The 13,846-nt window shown below is 31.7% G+C and overlaps 1 protein-coding gene across 1 annotated transcript; it reads left to right on the forward strand.

The window, feature by feature from the left end:
* The first annotated feature begins 12,601 nt into the window (after positions 1–12,601).
* On the forward strand, positions 12,602–13,600 carry LOC110855837. The gene has a single exon (XM_022104231.1). The coding sequence runs from the start codon at positions 12,602–12,604 to the stop codon at positions 13,598–13,600; it is 999 nt and encodes a 332-aa protein (XP_021959923.1).
* Positions 13,601–13,846: the final 246 nt, after the last annotated feature.

Consider the following 13,846-nt stretch of genomic DNA (forward strand, 5'->3'; position numbering starts at 1 on the left):
GCTGAAAAAATTAATTTGTATTTGAATTTTTTGGTAAATTACATATGTCAAAGTAAAGAGACTCACAATAAAGAAAAGAGAATTATAAAAAGTTCATGCTGCCTCAGTAAAAAAAATACTTAAAGGAGGAGGCACTGTCCTTACGTGAAATGCCCCGCCGTGATATTCGCCCCAAATTTTGATATGTTATACATGGATATTTTGATAAAATATTTTGATATGTTATATGGATGGAACCTATATTTATATTGAAAAGCCGGCCGATTTTCACCTGCAGAAACTAACTTATTCTGGGCAGAAAAAACGCAATTTGATCAAACCATTCATGATAGTTCTTCCGTCAGGGTATATCTTGGCTGCGTGTGGTCCTTATTATGCAAATGGTAAGTGTATTTTAGCGGCAAAGCTGGAAGATGTAGCAAAATGTATAATCCATTGCAAGTTACATAATTGTCAAATAATCCGTAATTTTTAATTGCAGGTGCGAATAACGACGCTGGGATCTTAAAATCCATCTTGTCGGAGCTGCCACCTGATTCACCTTACTTGAAACCGGGCGATCACCACATTCTGGACAGGGGATTCAGAGACGTGATTCAGACTCTTCTTCGCCTTGGACACCTCACACATATGCCGGAACTACTAGACACCGATGATAAACAATTCACCACTTCGCAAGGAAATGAGTCAAGACGGGTCACGTTGGTCAGATGGTTGGTGGAGGCAGTAAATGGAAGAATCAAGAAAAAGTTCAAATTATTTCGAGAGACGGTTCCAGGAGGTAAGTCTATGTAATAATTTATGCGTACCAATGTCAATGTATGTTGGTACAAGTTTTAAAGTTATTACACTGTGCGATTAATTGCAGGATACCTTGAGAAGCTGCCCATGTTCTTCAGAATTGGTTGCGCCCTTATTAACTGTTTCTGCCCTCCTCTCTCCACCCACTCACCCAAGCATGATAAGATAGCCGAACGAGCATTGGAACTTGCTGACCAGGAGAATTTACTACAAAAGCGAGTGGAGGACGAGAAGATGGATCGCCGGACTAAGGAATGGAAGACAGCCTCGCTGAAAGAATTTCCAAAATTCCCGAAGCTTTCCGTTGACGATTTAGAGGACATTACCCTTGGAGTGTATCAGATTGGATTGGCCAAGAGATACGCTAATCTGCACATGAAAAATTCTCCAATCTTTGAAATTAAACTGAATTCAGAATTTCCCAACATCGTGCGAGCCAAGATTGAATCAAGATTTACAGCCAACAAAGCCCACGATCTATGGATCGAATATTCTTCGGACCCAGAAGTTAAAGGTGCTGATTTATGCATCTCCATAAATATGTATATACTATCTGTGTGTATAATATCTGTGTTATATGTACAAATTATATTGTATACAATTATAAATATGATCCTTAACATTCAAGTAAACGTCGTTATGAAATTAAGTTAACATCGGCTTTTGACATCTCGCTTCCAATCTCTTCAAATATGTACGTAAGGGGCCCACGGTTACCGTCAAATTCGATCACTGTCTTTAGAAATAAATGTGAGGAAAAAAAGAGAAAAAATTCATACGGTGTGCTCGGAAACGATAGGAAATTCATTCATATGATTTCATAAAACGTAACACAAATAATTTGAACTTTTAAGTAAACAAATAAACATGAAGATAAAATTATGTCGACATAAATCATAAATTCAAAATTGGGTTTGGAAATTGTGTCTGTAATGTATTATGATCTGCCGTTGTTCCAAAAAAATTACTTTTTTCAAAATGCTTTATTTGTCCTTTAACTCATTCAAAAATACCTGAAATTTGTTCGGAAAGTGTTTTATCAATGTTGAACAATTTATTTACCCAGAAAAATTGAATGTTGTAAATATGAGGAAAAAATTACATACGAAATTTTACGAAATAAATCGTAAAATGTGTTCGAAATTGATTTGAAATTGGTATTGGTGTTCAATACTATTGAAATTTGGAAATAAATATTAAGATAAAACGAAAATAAAATCTTATGGTACGCTCGGAAACGATTGAAAATTCATTCATATGATTTCATAAAACGTAGCACACAAAAAATTGAACTTTTAAGTAAATAAATAAACATGAGGATCAAATTGGGTACGAAATAAACCGTAAATTGGGTTCGGAACTTCTTTCAAAAAGGCCCATGATCTGTCATTGTTCTTAAAATATTGTTACATTTTTCAAAATACTTTAATCGTCCTTTAACTCATTCAAAAATAATTGAAATTTTTTCGGAAAGTGTTTTATAAATTTTGAACAATTTATTTACCCAGAAAAATTGAACGTTGTTAATATTAGGATAAAATAAATTTTAAAATGTGTTCTAATAAAAAGAATTCGGAAATCTTTTGAAAAAAGTGAACCTAAAAATCTGTAATTGCCTCAAAATCATTATTACAATTTTTTTAAAACACTTGCGTCAGTTAACTCATTCAATAATGATTAAATTTAAAAAATAAATAGTTAAATCTAAAAAAAACAATTAAATATGGAGAATTAATAAATTTGGAATTATATATGCAAGCACACACCTGTTCAAAAATTTAGTTTTCATTCAAAAATCCGATTTAGGATTTTCATTCACATTCAGTCATTTTCATTCAAATTGATTTCATTTCACTTCATTTGACTTCATTTCTTACTTCCCCCATGTATTAATTAAGCAAAGAATGAAAAATGATAGGGTGAAAAATCCTTTTATTCACAGTCATTCATCTGAAATGACGGAATCCTTCAGTCATATTCATTCAAATGACACGAAACTCATTTGCATTCATTATCATTCACCATCATGCACATTCACTTAAATGAATGAAATTGAACAGGTATGTGGTCATGGGTTCTGAATTATTTTTTTTTCGAAATACTTTACCATTGGAATTTAATTTAGATATTTGCATATCTCGAAGAAAAAACGTTTTCATTAATTTACAAAGTTTTAAACAATTTTAATTAATTCACAAATACACGATTGATGACCCAAAGCCCAAAAGTGATCTTTGTGATCTGAGAGTGTTATTAATTATTAAAATTTTCAGAAATTTTTTTATTAAGGGTTGAACCACACCAAAAAAGCATAAATTAACTAAATCTAAATAAAAAATCCAGTGTAGAATTTAAAAGTTTTGATGAATTTATTTTTAGAATATAACTTTAATAGGGAAAAGATAAAATAAAATGTTCTCGGAAAATGGTTTAATGTTGGTTTATTTATCTAAAAAAAGCAAGGTGGATTATTAAATTTTGATGAATTTATTTGAAAAAACGGTTTTAGGCGATGAAAAAAAATGTGTTCGAAAATTGGTTTAATTATAGTTTTTCGTTCCTGAAAATTGCAATCTATGATAGTTTTGTAGTCGCTATTTTTTTCAAAATACTTTATTTTTCGTAGTAATCTTACTAACTCTTAAAACTAAAATTTAATTTAACTTAATTTAATATAACTTAATTTAAAACTTAATTTAACTTAATTTAATTTAACTTAATTTAATTTAACTTAAATTAAAACTTAATTTAACTTAAATTTAATTTGTAAAATCTTAAAACAACAAACAAAACAGGATAAAAATTGTGGATCGGAAAGTATTCGAAAAAAATTAATTTTTCAGTTTTTCTTCGGCGTTTACTCTGGCAAAAAACCGTTAAATTAGTTTAATCTAATAAAAAATTAAAACGAATTAATAAATTTTGATGAATAAATTTTTTTACAATATAACTTTAATAAGGAAAAAATACAATAAAATTTGCACAATAAATTGGTTTGATCTTAGTTTTTCATTCTACTTAAATTGCTATTTCATCTGCTATTACTTTTATGTTAAGTTTATTTTCAAAATTTATCATTCGTCGCTTAATTCTTGCTTTCCTTTCTTCGATGAGCTAAATTCGTGTTGAGTCACAGGTAAGGAACCATAGCTGCTCACTTTCTTGAGTGATCATGATGGTGAGTGATAGTGAATGAAAATGAATTTCCTGCAATTTAATTGAAAATGACTGAAGGATTCCGTCATTTCAGATGAATAACGGTGAATGAAGGACTTCTCACTCATTTCATTTTCCACCCTATGCTTAATTCATGGGGCGAAGTAAGAAATGAAGTCCGATGAAGTGAAATGAAATGAGTTTGAAAGAACATGCCTGAATGTGAATGATAGTCTTGAGTCAGAAATCGGGATGGCTGAACTTTGAATGAAAATTTTTTTGAACGTGCTATTTTCGTGTGGCGGTAAAATCACCCAACGTTAACCAGAGTTTAAATCGAATTGTAAATCAGTTAAATGAGCTTGCAAGAAGTGTGGTAGGGCGCAACTTGTTCAAAAATTTAGTTTTCAATTAAAAGTAAGTCATTTCGATATCTGATTGATGATTTTCATTCACATTCAGTCATTTTCTTTCAAACTCATTTTTATTCGCATTTCAAAATCATTTCATCTGAAATGATCGAATCCTTAAGTCATTTTCATTCCAATTACAGGAAATTAATTTTCATTCACTATCATTCAGCATCATAATCAGTCAAATGAATGAAAGTGAACAGGTATGAGCTAAGTGGCGCATGTTTGTTGCACCCTGCATTCTAAACTTCCCATGTTTAAATTATCTTAACAAATAAATTTTTCAGAATTTTTCAGGTTCTGCGTCTGCTATCGCAAAAATACTGGAATTAATTTACTATAAAAAATCGTACTTACTAAATTTTGGTGAATGTGAAATCCCAGAGAAATTGAACTTTGTACGAGGATAAAATAATTGCATACAAAATGTGTTCGAAAATTGGTTTGAAATACAATTTTGAAGGTTTTGCAAGATCTATAATTGTTTTTAGGTGAATACATTTTTGAATTTTTTAAATTCGTCGTTTACTCTCTTAAAAATACTGAAATTAAGGTGAATTTATAAATTTGGATGAATTTGAATTTTTGAAAGAAAATTGGAACTTTGAAATCACACTCTTAGAAATGGGGTTAAGATCGTGACCAACAAGTGAACGGATATGACTCTACCGCCGTGGTTATGAATTTGCCACCAACTGGTTATAAATATTTTACCTCATGGTGACAATTTAATGCCAAGTCGGTGAAACTTCATAATTAGTCGGTAGCAATTATAAACACTCGATGACAAATTTATAACCACGACGGTAGAGTCACGTACGTTTACGTTTTGGTGATAATCGTAACCCCATTTCTAAGAGAGTACATATATATGTACGAAATAAATAATAAAATGTGTTCGGAAATTAATTAAAATTAGTAGTAAAGCAATTGCTCATCTGTCATTGTTTCTAACTTATTAAGTTTTTTAAACATATTTACTTCGTACTTTAACTCATTCAAATTAATAAAATTTTAATTAAACCTTAAACCTAGGGATGGTAATCCGTATCCTAAATTAACCGATCCGTAGGATAGGATCGGATAAATACAGGATCGGATCGGATCGGATTTGCTCGCTTTAGGATCGGATCGGCTCCCGGTTCTACTCGAAATCCGATGCGATCCGATTCTAGGATCGTAGGATATCCGCGGATGATATGTGTGAGACACCTTGTGTCTAACTATGGAAATACTTTACCAGCTGCTTTTCTTTATTTATTGGAACGGTTTTTGGTGAGTTCATCACATGGCGTACATTACCCGAATGAGCCGAATTATGTTATTATTTAACACCAGTTATTTTTATTTTGACGTTGAAATCATACGAAATTGAATAATTTAAACGTCGGAATAAAAATAACTGGTGTAAAATAATAGGATAATTCGGCTCATTCGGGTAATGTACGCCATGTGATGAACTCATCAAATGTGAAACGAGTTTACATCGGATGATCCGAGGATCCTGTGCGATCCTAGGATTTCATCGGTTCGGATCGGATTGTCCGATCCTCGGATCCTCTATCCGATCCGTGTGAAAATCCGATCCTATCCGAGTTTTTACGATCCTAGGATAGGATCGGTTACGGATTACCATCACTAGATATTGGATTTTCTACAAATTCTAATGCGCAACTCTGAATAATGATAGTTTTTGTTTGTCATTTGAAATGTAAAAGCTTTTTTGGCAGTTTTGCAATTTTGCAGTCAAATAAATTAAATATGACCAGACCCCTGTACTCAACTGTGAATAATGCATTGTCCACCACCGCAATCAGTTTTTCCCACCATCCAAACCAACGTCGAAAAAGGTTAAAAATTTAAACACATTAAAAATACAAAAACAATTATCCTAAAATAAAGTTTTAAATTTTGAACCTGAAGTTCTTCCGTTTTTTCAAATTTAAGAAGTTTACCTGATGTAATTTTGGTTATTTTTGGATGCCGTAGTGCGTGTGCACCACGGCCTGGCCCTTTGCACAAGCACCACGGCATCCAAAAATAACCAAAATTATATCAGGTAAACTCCTTAAATTTGAAAAAACGGAAGAACTTCAGGTTCAAAATTTAAAACTTTATTTTAGGATAATTGTTTTTGTATTTTTAATGTGTTAAAATTTTTAACCTTTCTCAACGTTGGTTTGGATGGTGGGAAAAACTGATTGCGGTGGTGGACAATGCATTATTCACAGTTGAGTTCAGGGGTCTGAATATGACATAATTCAAAAGCAGCTTACAAAAAATAAATTAAATTTGACGCAATTTAAAAACAAATTACAAAATGTTTTATATACATATTTTGGCGATTTGTTTACACATTTTACATGAAGATTTCGGGGTTTTTAAGAACACATTTATCCTCACTCTGGTAATTTATGTCCATAATATTAGGTATAGTTCGTAGTTATGTAGTTATATATATATTGCCAACTGGACCCTTAAGTGGTTGTAAAAAGACAATTAAGACACATCCGCTGGACAAGGCTCCTCTTTCATGAAACAAACGCATCTTTCCATCGGATCGTAAAATATAAATACATAGTTTTATAGCTGTTCGTGTCATACAGTTTTTAAACCAGTTTTGTAAACTGGTAACTCTTAACACATGAATAAAGGTCTACATAAATCAAAATCTCAATCGGAGCGGAAAAGGAAGGACCTTCTAACAAAATGAACAAAAAGCCTCTTTAGTTTGGGGCCAGAATCATTAAAATGACACAAAATGAACCAAATCTAAACCCATTTTAAAAAGAAGTTTTTCAGTTTTTGTATATATACACGAAATTATTTTTATTTTATTCATATTTAGTTTACGTTTGGAAATTATTTTGAAACATAGGTAATACAAAGACAGCTACTACCTATCTGAAACAACTTTTTGGAAATAAATTTTTCAAAATTTTTTATTCGGCGGATATTCTTACAAAAATACTTTTAAAAAATCAATGCGGATTAAAAAATTTTGACGTAACCAAACACATGCGGATACAAAATTGTATAAAACTAATAAAAATAAATCAAATCGAAGAATATAATTTAACATTATTTTGAAACATGAGCTAAAAGAGTTAACGAAGACGATCTGAAATCATTTTTAAATAGTTTTTTTTTAAATTTTTTATATTCGGCATTTATTCTCGCTGAAAATATTTAAATTAAAAAAAAGTAAGCTAATAAAGTTTGAAATAATCAATCCAAAATGAAATAATATGAGGACAGAAAATTGCATAAAACTGTAATAAATTTTACCCATTTCTTGATTTTCTCTCATAAAAATACTACAAGCAATTAAATCCGTCACAAATCAAAATAAATTAATAAATTATTTTGAGTAATAATATTAAGAGACATAATATGAGGAGAAAAAGCATAAAACTGGCATAAAAAACAAATAATGGAATATATTCGAAATTATTTTGAAACGTAATTTGGGATAATTCTTCGACCTGAAACTGCTTTTACTGAATAAATTTTTCAATTTTTGTTATTCGGCGTTTGCACTTACGAAAAATTCTTAAATTAATTAAACCTACACTCTCAATAATTTTTTGTCAATATTGTCACCGGCTGTAGGTACTATGCAATTCTACCACTTCGGTAATAATTTATCACCGAAGGGTAACATATACACAGAGGCTAAATCCCGCTCAGCCCCCATTGTGTCCGCTCGGGTAACAAAATCGGAGGCAATTTGTTACCCACAGAAGACAATTTGTTACTATAATGTTACCACGCGGTAGAATTGCATAGTACCTACAGCCGGTAACAATATTGTCAAAAAATTATTGAGAGTGTAAATAAATCAAGGTACATTACTAAATTTTGAAATTAATTAAATCTACAAATCAAGGTGAATTACTAAATTTTAAAATTATTTAAATCTACAAATCAAGGTGAATTAGTCAATTTTCAGGAATTTATCCGAGAGAAATCCAACTTTGTGGACATGTCGGAGAGCAAAATTGTACACAGGATAAATTATAAAATGTGTTCGGAAACTATTTGTGGCATACTTAATGGGTTTTAAATGAATTAAACCCACTGGGTTTTACCCATACCTGTTCAAAAATTTAATTTTCATTCAAAGTTCAGTCATCTCGATTTCTGAGTGAAGATTTTCATTCACATTCAATCATTTTCTTTCAAAGTCATTTCAGTTAACGTCATCTGACTTCAGTTCTTACTTCTCCCAATGTATTGGGCATAGGGTGAAAAATGGAATGAGTGAGAAATCCTTTCATTCACAGTCATTCATCTGAAATGACGGAATCTTTCAGTCTTTAAAATTGACTGTCCATCAAAATGTCTCATAAGTAGCAGGAGAAAATTGAAACAATGTGTAAGTGTTTATGTAGATAATATATTTTAAATTTTGCAATTCATGATTTTCTCTCGCAAAAATACTACAATTTTACTAAATGTATAAGAAATCAAGATAAGTTGATAAATTCTTACTCATAAACTTAAGAAACATAATATGAGGATAAAAAGCATAAAACTGCAATAAAAATAAATCAAATCATGGAATATATTCGGAAATTATTTCCATAATGCAAATGGATTCTTTCTGATCTGAGACCGTTTTAAGGGAATACATTTTTTAAACTTTTTTGTTCGGCGTTTGATCTCGCAGAAATATTTAAATTAATTAAATCCATACCTGTTCAAAAATTTAGTTTTCATTCAAAAGTCAGTCATCCCGATTTCTGATCGAAAATTTTCATTCACATTCAATCATTTTCGTTCAAATTCATTTCATTTCACTTCATCGGACTTCATAATTTTTTCTTCTCCCCGTGTATTAAACACACTGTGAAAAATAAAAGTAGTGAATAATCCTTCATTCACAGTCATTTGTTTGAAATGATGGAATCTTTCAGTCATTTTGATTCAAATGATAGGAAATTCGTTTTCATTCACTATCATAATCAGTCAAATGAATGAAAGTGAACAGGTATGACTAAATCTAATAAAAAATCAAGGTAAACTAATAAATTTTGACATAATCCATAAAAATATGATATCCTGAAAAATATGATATCAGGATACAAAGTTGCTTAAAAGTGTAAATTTAAAAATAAATCAAAGCTAGGAATATGTTCGGAAATTTTGAAACATAATGCTTACAGAATTGTTGTAAAGTTGAAACGGTTTTCAGAAAATACATTTCTGTAATTTTTTGTTTGTGCTTTAATCTCGAAAAAATACCAAAATTTATTAAGCCTACACTGTAAATAAAGTTGAGTAAAATTGCCACCAAAGCAACTATTGAGTAAAATTTACCCTGACAAAGGTAAAATTTACTCAAGGTTGAGCAAAAATCTTTCAACCTTGAGTAAATTTTACCTTTGTCAGGGTACATTTTACTCAATAGTTGCTTTGGTGGCAATTTTACTCAAAATTGAGTAAATTTTAATCAAATTTATTTAGAGTGTATACACTCAGAACAAAACTTAAGCAAATTGCTACTGGGCGGTGTCTATATATGACCTCACCGGTTTGGTAGCGATTTTCTACGGAATTGTAGCAAATTTGCTACCATCTTGTAGCATTTCCTTACCCTGCTTTTACGGTTAGTCAAAATGTGGTAGCAAATTTGCTACAATTCCGTAGAAAATCGCTACCAAACCGGTGAGGTCATATATAGACACCGCCCAGTAGCAATTTGCTTACTTTTTGTTCTGAGTGTACGTAAAGGAATGAAGGTGAATTAATAAATTTGGATGAATTTATCCAAGAAAATAATTTTAGAAGGGGATAAAGTTGATCGTAAAATGCGTTCCAAAATGGTTAGAAATTGGGTTTCGGATTAGTTTTGAATTTTGTTTTTAGACTAATTTTGCTTTCCAAAATTATTATTTATCGTTTTAAGAATAATTTAGTTTAATTAATTAAATCTCGAAAAATAAGATAATTGGTATTAGAAACATGACTTGAGGATTAAAAAATTACATGAAAATGTAACCACTAAATTCTGCAATAATACTTTCGAAAATTATTGTAATTATTGTAATATGAACAAATTTATGATCTATGCACAGTTAAAAAATAAATTTTTCGAAATTTTTCTTATTCGGTGTCCACACTCATAAAAATAAATCATAAAAATTAGAAAAATGTGTTCGGAACATACCTGTTCACTTTCATTCATTTGAGTGATTATGATGGTGATTGATAGTAACTTAAAATGCATTTCCTGTGATTTGAATGAAAATGAGTGAAACTGAAACTGTTTATACTAAAAACAATTTGTATTTTTTCTATTCGGCAGTTGCCAAAAATATTTAAGACCGTTTAATCTATAAAAGAAATGAAGGTGAATTAATAAATTTAACGTTTTTGACAAATTCAATATTTTTGAAAAAGTTTGACAAATTTTATTTTATTTTGAAATTTCTATTCGTCGTTCGTCGTTTACTCTTCGAAAACATTTTATAATTCATGTTATAAAGTTGTATACAATTTTTTATAACAAAATTAAGTATACAAAAGAAATAAGAAATTTCTGAAAACTCTCAAATAAATCTTACTATGAGTTCAGAAACGATACGCACGATAATTGATTAATCTGATTTTTCTGTTTTTAGTGATCAAAATTTTCAAAAATTTTCTTTACTCTCGTAAAAATCCGTACATTTATTTCGTCTAAAACATCAAGTGGAATGAATCAAACTTGATTAGTTTTGACAATTTTCGAATACACTGTATAATCTGTTACAGGTTTATGCAATTTTGTTATCTACATATATTTCAATAATTAATGTTTTTAATTTTAAAAAATTTTTAAATTAATTAATTCTTAATTTGTTATCTTTATTATACAAAATTGCATATACGCATTTCTACAATGCGTGAATATATGATGCCTAAGAGAACTGTAGGATTTGATCTTTAACTGTTTATATGGAATAAAATTTTCAAAATTTTTTTATTCGGCGTTTGCTTCGAAAAAATACGGAAACTAATTTAATCTAAAAAATCAATACTGATGAAATAAACAACAAAATGCGTTCGAAAATGTGTTTCGAATATTTACATAATGCAACAAAACCCACCGCCGATGTATAAATATTTTGAGTAAATGAATTTTTCACATTTTTTTCTATTTGGCGTTGTTCAGATTCCTAATATGTAGGAATATGTTTGTATTTTCGAGTCGGAATGTGTAGATTGCATTTTTGTCAGTCTGCATTTAAAGATGCAGATTGAGCGCAATTTACATAGGTATTGCGGTAGAAACATGCAAATCAATGTATATGCGGAAGTGATGGCAGGTATGTTACGCTGCATCACTTTCACATCTTCCAAACTCATCTTGGTTGGCTTGGCTCAACACTAACTCTTGGTTGGATTAGGTCTGAACCTTATAAGTATCACACTTTTGTAGCAAATAGAATTACCAAAATTCAAGAATTGATTCCGGCAGATAAATGGGGATTCGTTCGTGGAATTGATAACCCAGCTGATTGTGCATCGCGTGGAATAAGTGTCCAAGAATTTATCAACCATCCTTTATGGTGGAACGGACCGTCTTGGTTAAATGAGAAACCACCGGTACCAAGTTCAACAAGTGAAATCGTGAATAAACCTGAACCAAGCGAAGAAAGACGTGATACTTTAGTGTGTCATTTAACAAATGTTAGAACACCAAGAGACTTGATTCTAAGGTACTCAACTTTAACCAGATTGCAACGAATCACAGCAAGATTGTTAAGATTTATACAAAATGCAAGAGCAGCAGTCCAGAAGAAACGTGGATTTGCAGCTGAACCAATTAGTAACCCATGGCTGTCAACAGTGGAACTTGATGTCTCTCTTAGACGTTGGATTTCAATCGCTCAAGAGGAAGAGTTCGCTTCAGATCTGTTGCAGCTTAGAACCAAGGGAAATTACTCAATACAAGCAGTTTATTATCATTGAATCCATTCCTTGACAAAGACAACATTTTGCGAGTGGGGGGAAGGCTTCGTCATGCAAACATTCCTGTGCATCAGAAACATCCAATTCTGCTGCCACCGCATCATAGGATTACGGCGATGATAATTGAAAGTGCGCATTTATTAAACTTACATGCTGGAACACAAAGTTTGTTATCTTATCTACAACAAAAATATTGGATTGTTCGAGGAAAGGATGCGGTGAAAAGGATCATTCGAAAATGTGTCATTTGTACAAGAAATCGAGCAGAAACCATGCAGCAGATGATGGCAGATCTACCTTCATTTCGAGTAACTCCATCTCATACGTTTCAGAAATGTGGAATTGATTATGCTGGACCAATTTTAATTAGACCCATTCAACCCAGAAGTAAGGTGACACTAAAGGCATACTTAGCGATATTCATTTGCTGTGCGACTCGAGCCATACATTTAGAAGTAGTTAGTTCGGCCAGCACTGAAGTAATTATTGCTGCCTTAAGAAGATTTATTGCTAGACGTGGAAAACCATCGGATATATACAGCGATAATGGAACCAATTTTGTCGGAGCTGACAAGGAGCTAAAGGAGTTACAGAAACTTACCCACAGTGTAAACCACAATAATCATATCTCATTGACAATGTCTAAGGAAGGAATATCTTGGCATTTCAACCCACCTTCAGCGCCACATTTTGGAGGACTCTGGGAGGCAGGGGTGAAATCGACCAAATACCATCTTAGAAGAATAATGGGATTAAATCGATTAACATTCGAAGAATTGACAACTCTTACAAGCCAGATTGAAGCAGTGCTAAACTCAAGACCATTAACGCCTGAGTCAACTGATCCATCGGATTTAAGAGCACTGACACCTGGACATTTTATCATTGGTCAACCATTGACGTCGATTCCTGATCCGGATTTAACAGAAATCCCAACGACCAGACTCGTGAGATGGCAGCTAATTCAACAGATGCTACAACAGTTTTGGAAAAGATGGTCGCCCGAATATATAGTCAGATTACAACAAAGACCAAAATGGATGCAACCAGTGGAATCAATTAAGGAAGGTTCACTGGTAATAATCAAGGAAGACAACCTCGCACCATTACATTGGAAACTTGGACGAGTTATGGAAGTCAAACCAGGAACAGATCAGAAGGTCAGGAAGGTATTGGTGAGGACAGCTACTGGAGAGTACGAGCGACCAATCGTGAAGCTGTGCATACTACCTATTGAAACTGAACCCACGGAATTGAAGAAGGAGGATTAATTTAGTTAATATTAAGTAATATTATTTTTGAACTAGTTAGTCCAAGGGGGTCGGAATGTTCAGATTCCTAATATGTAGGAATATGTTTGTATTTTCGAGTCGGAATGTGTAGATTGCATTTTTGTCAGTCTGCATTTAAAGATGCAGATTGAGCGCAATTTACATAGGTATTGCGGTAGAAACATGCAAATCAATGTATATGCGGAAGTGATGGCAGGTATGTTACGCTGCATCACTTTCACATCT

Source organism: Folsomia candida, unplaced genomic scaffold (genome assembly GCF_002217175.1).
Source record: "Folsomia candida strain VU population unplaced genomic scaffold, ASM221717v1 Fcan01_Sc014, whole genome shotgun sequence".
Classification (NCBI taxonomy): Eukaryota; Metazoa; Arthropoda; class Collembola; order Entomobryomorpha; family Isotomidae; genus Folsomia; species Folsomia candida.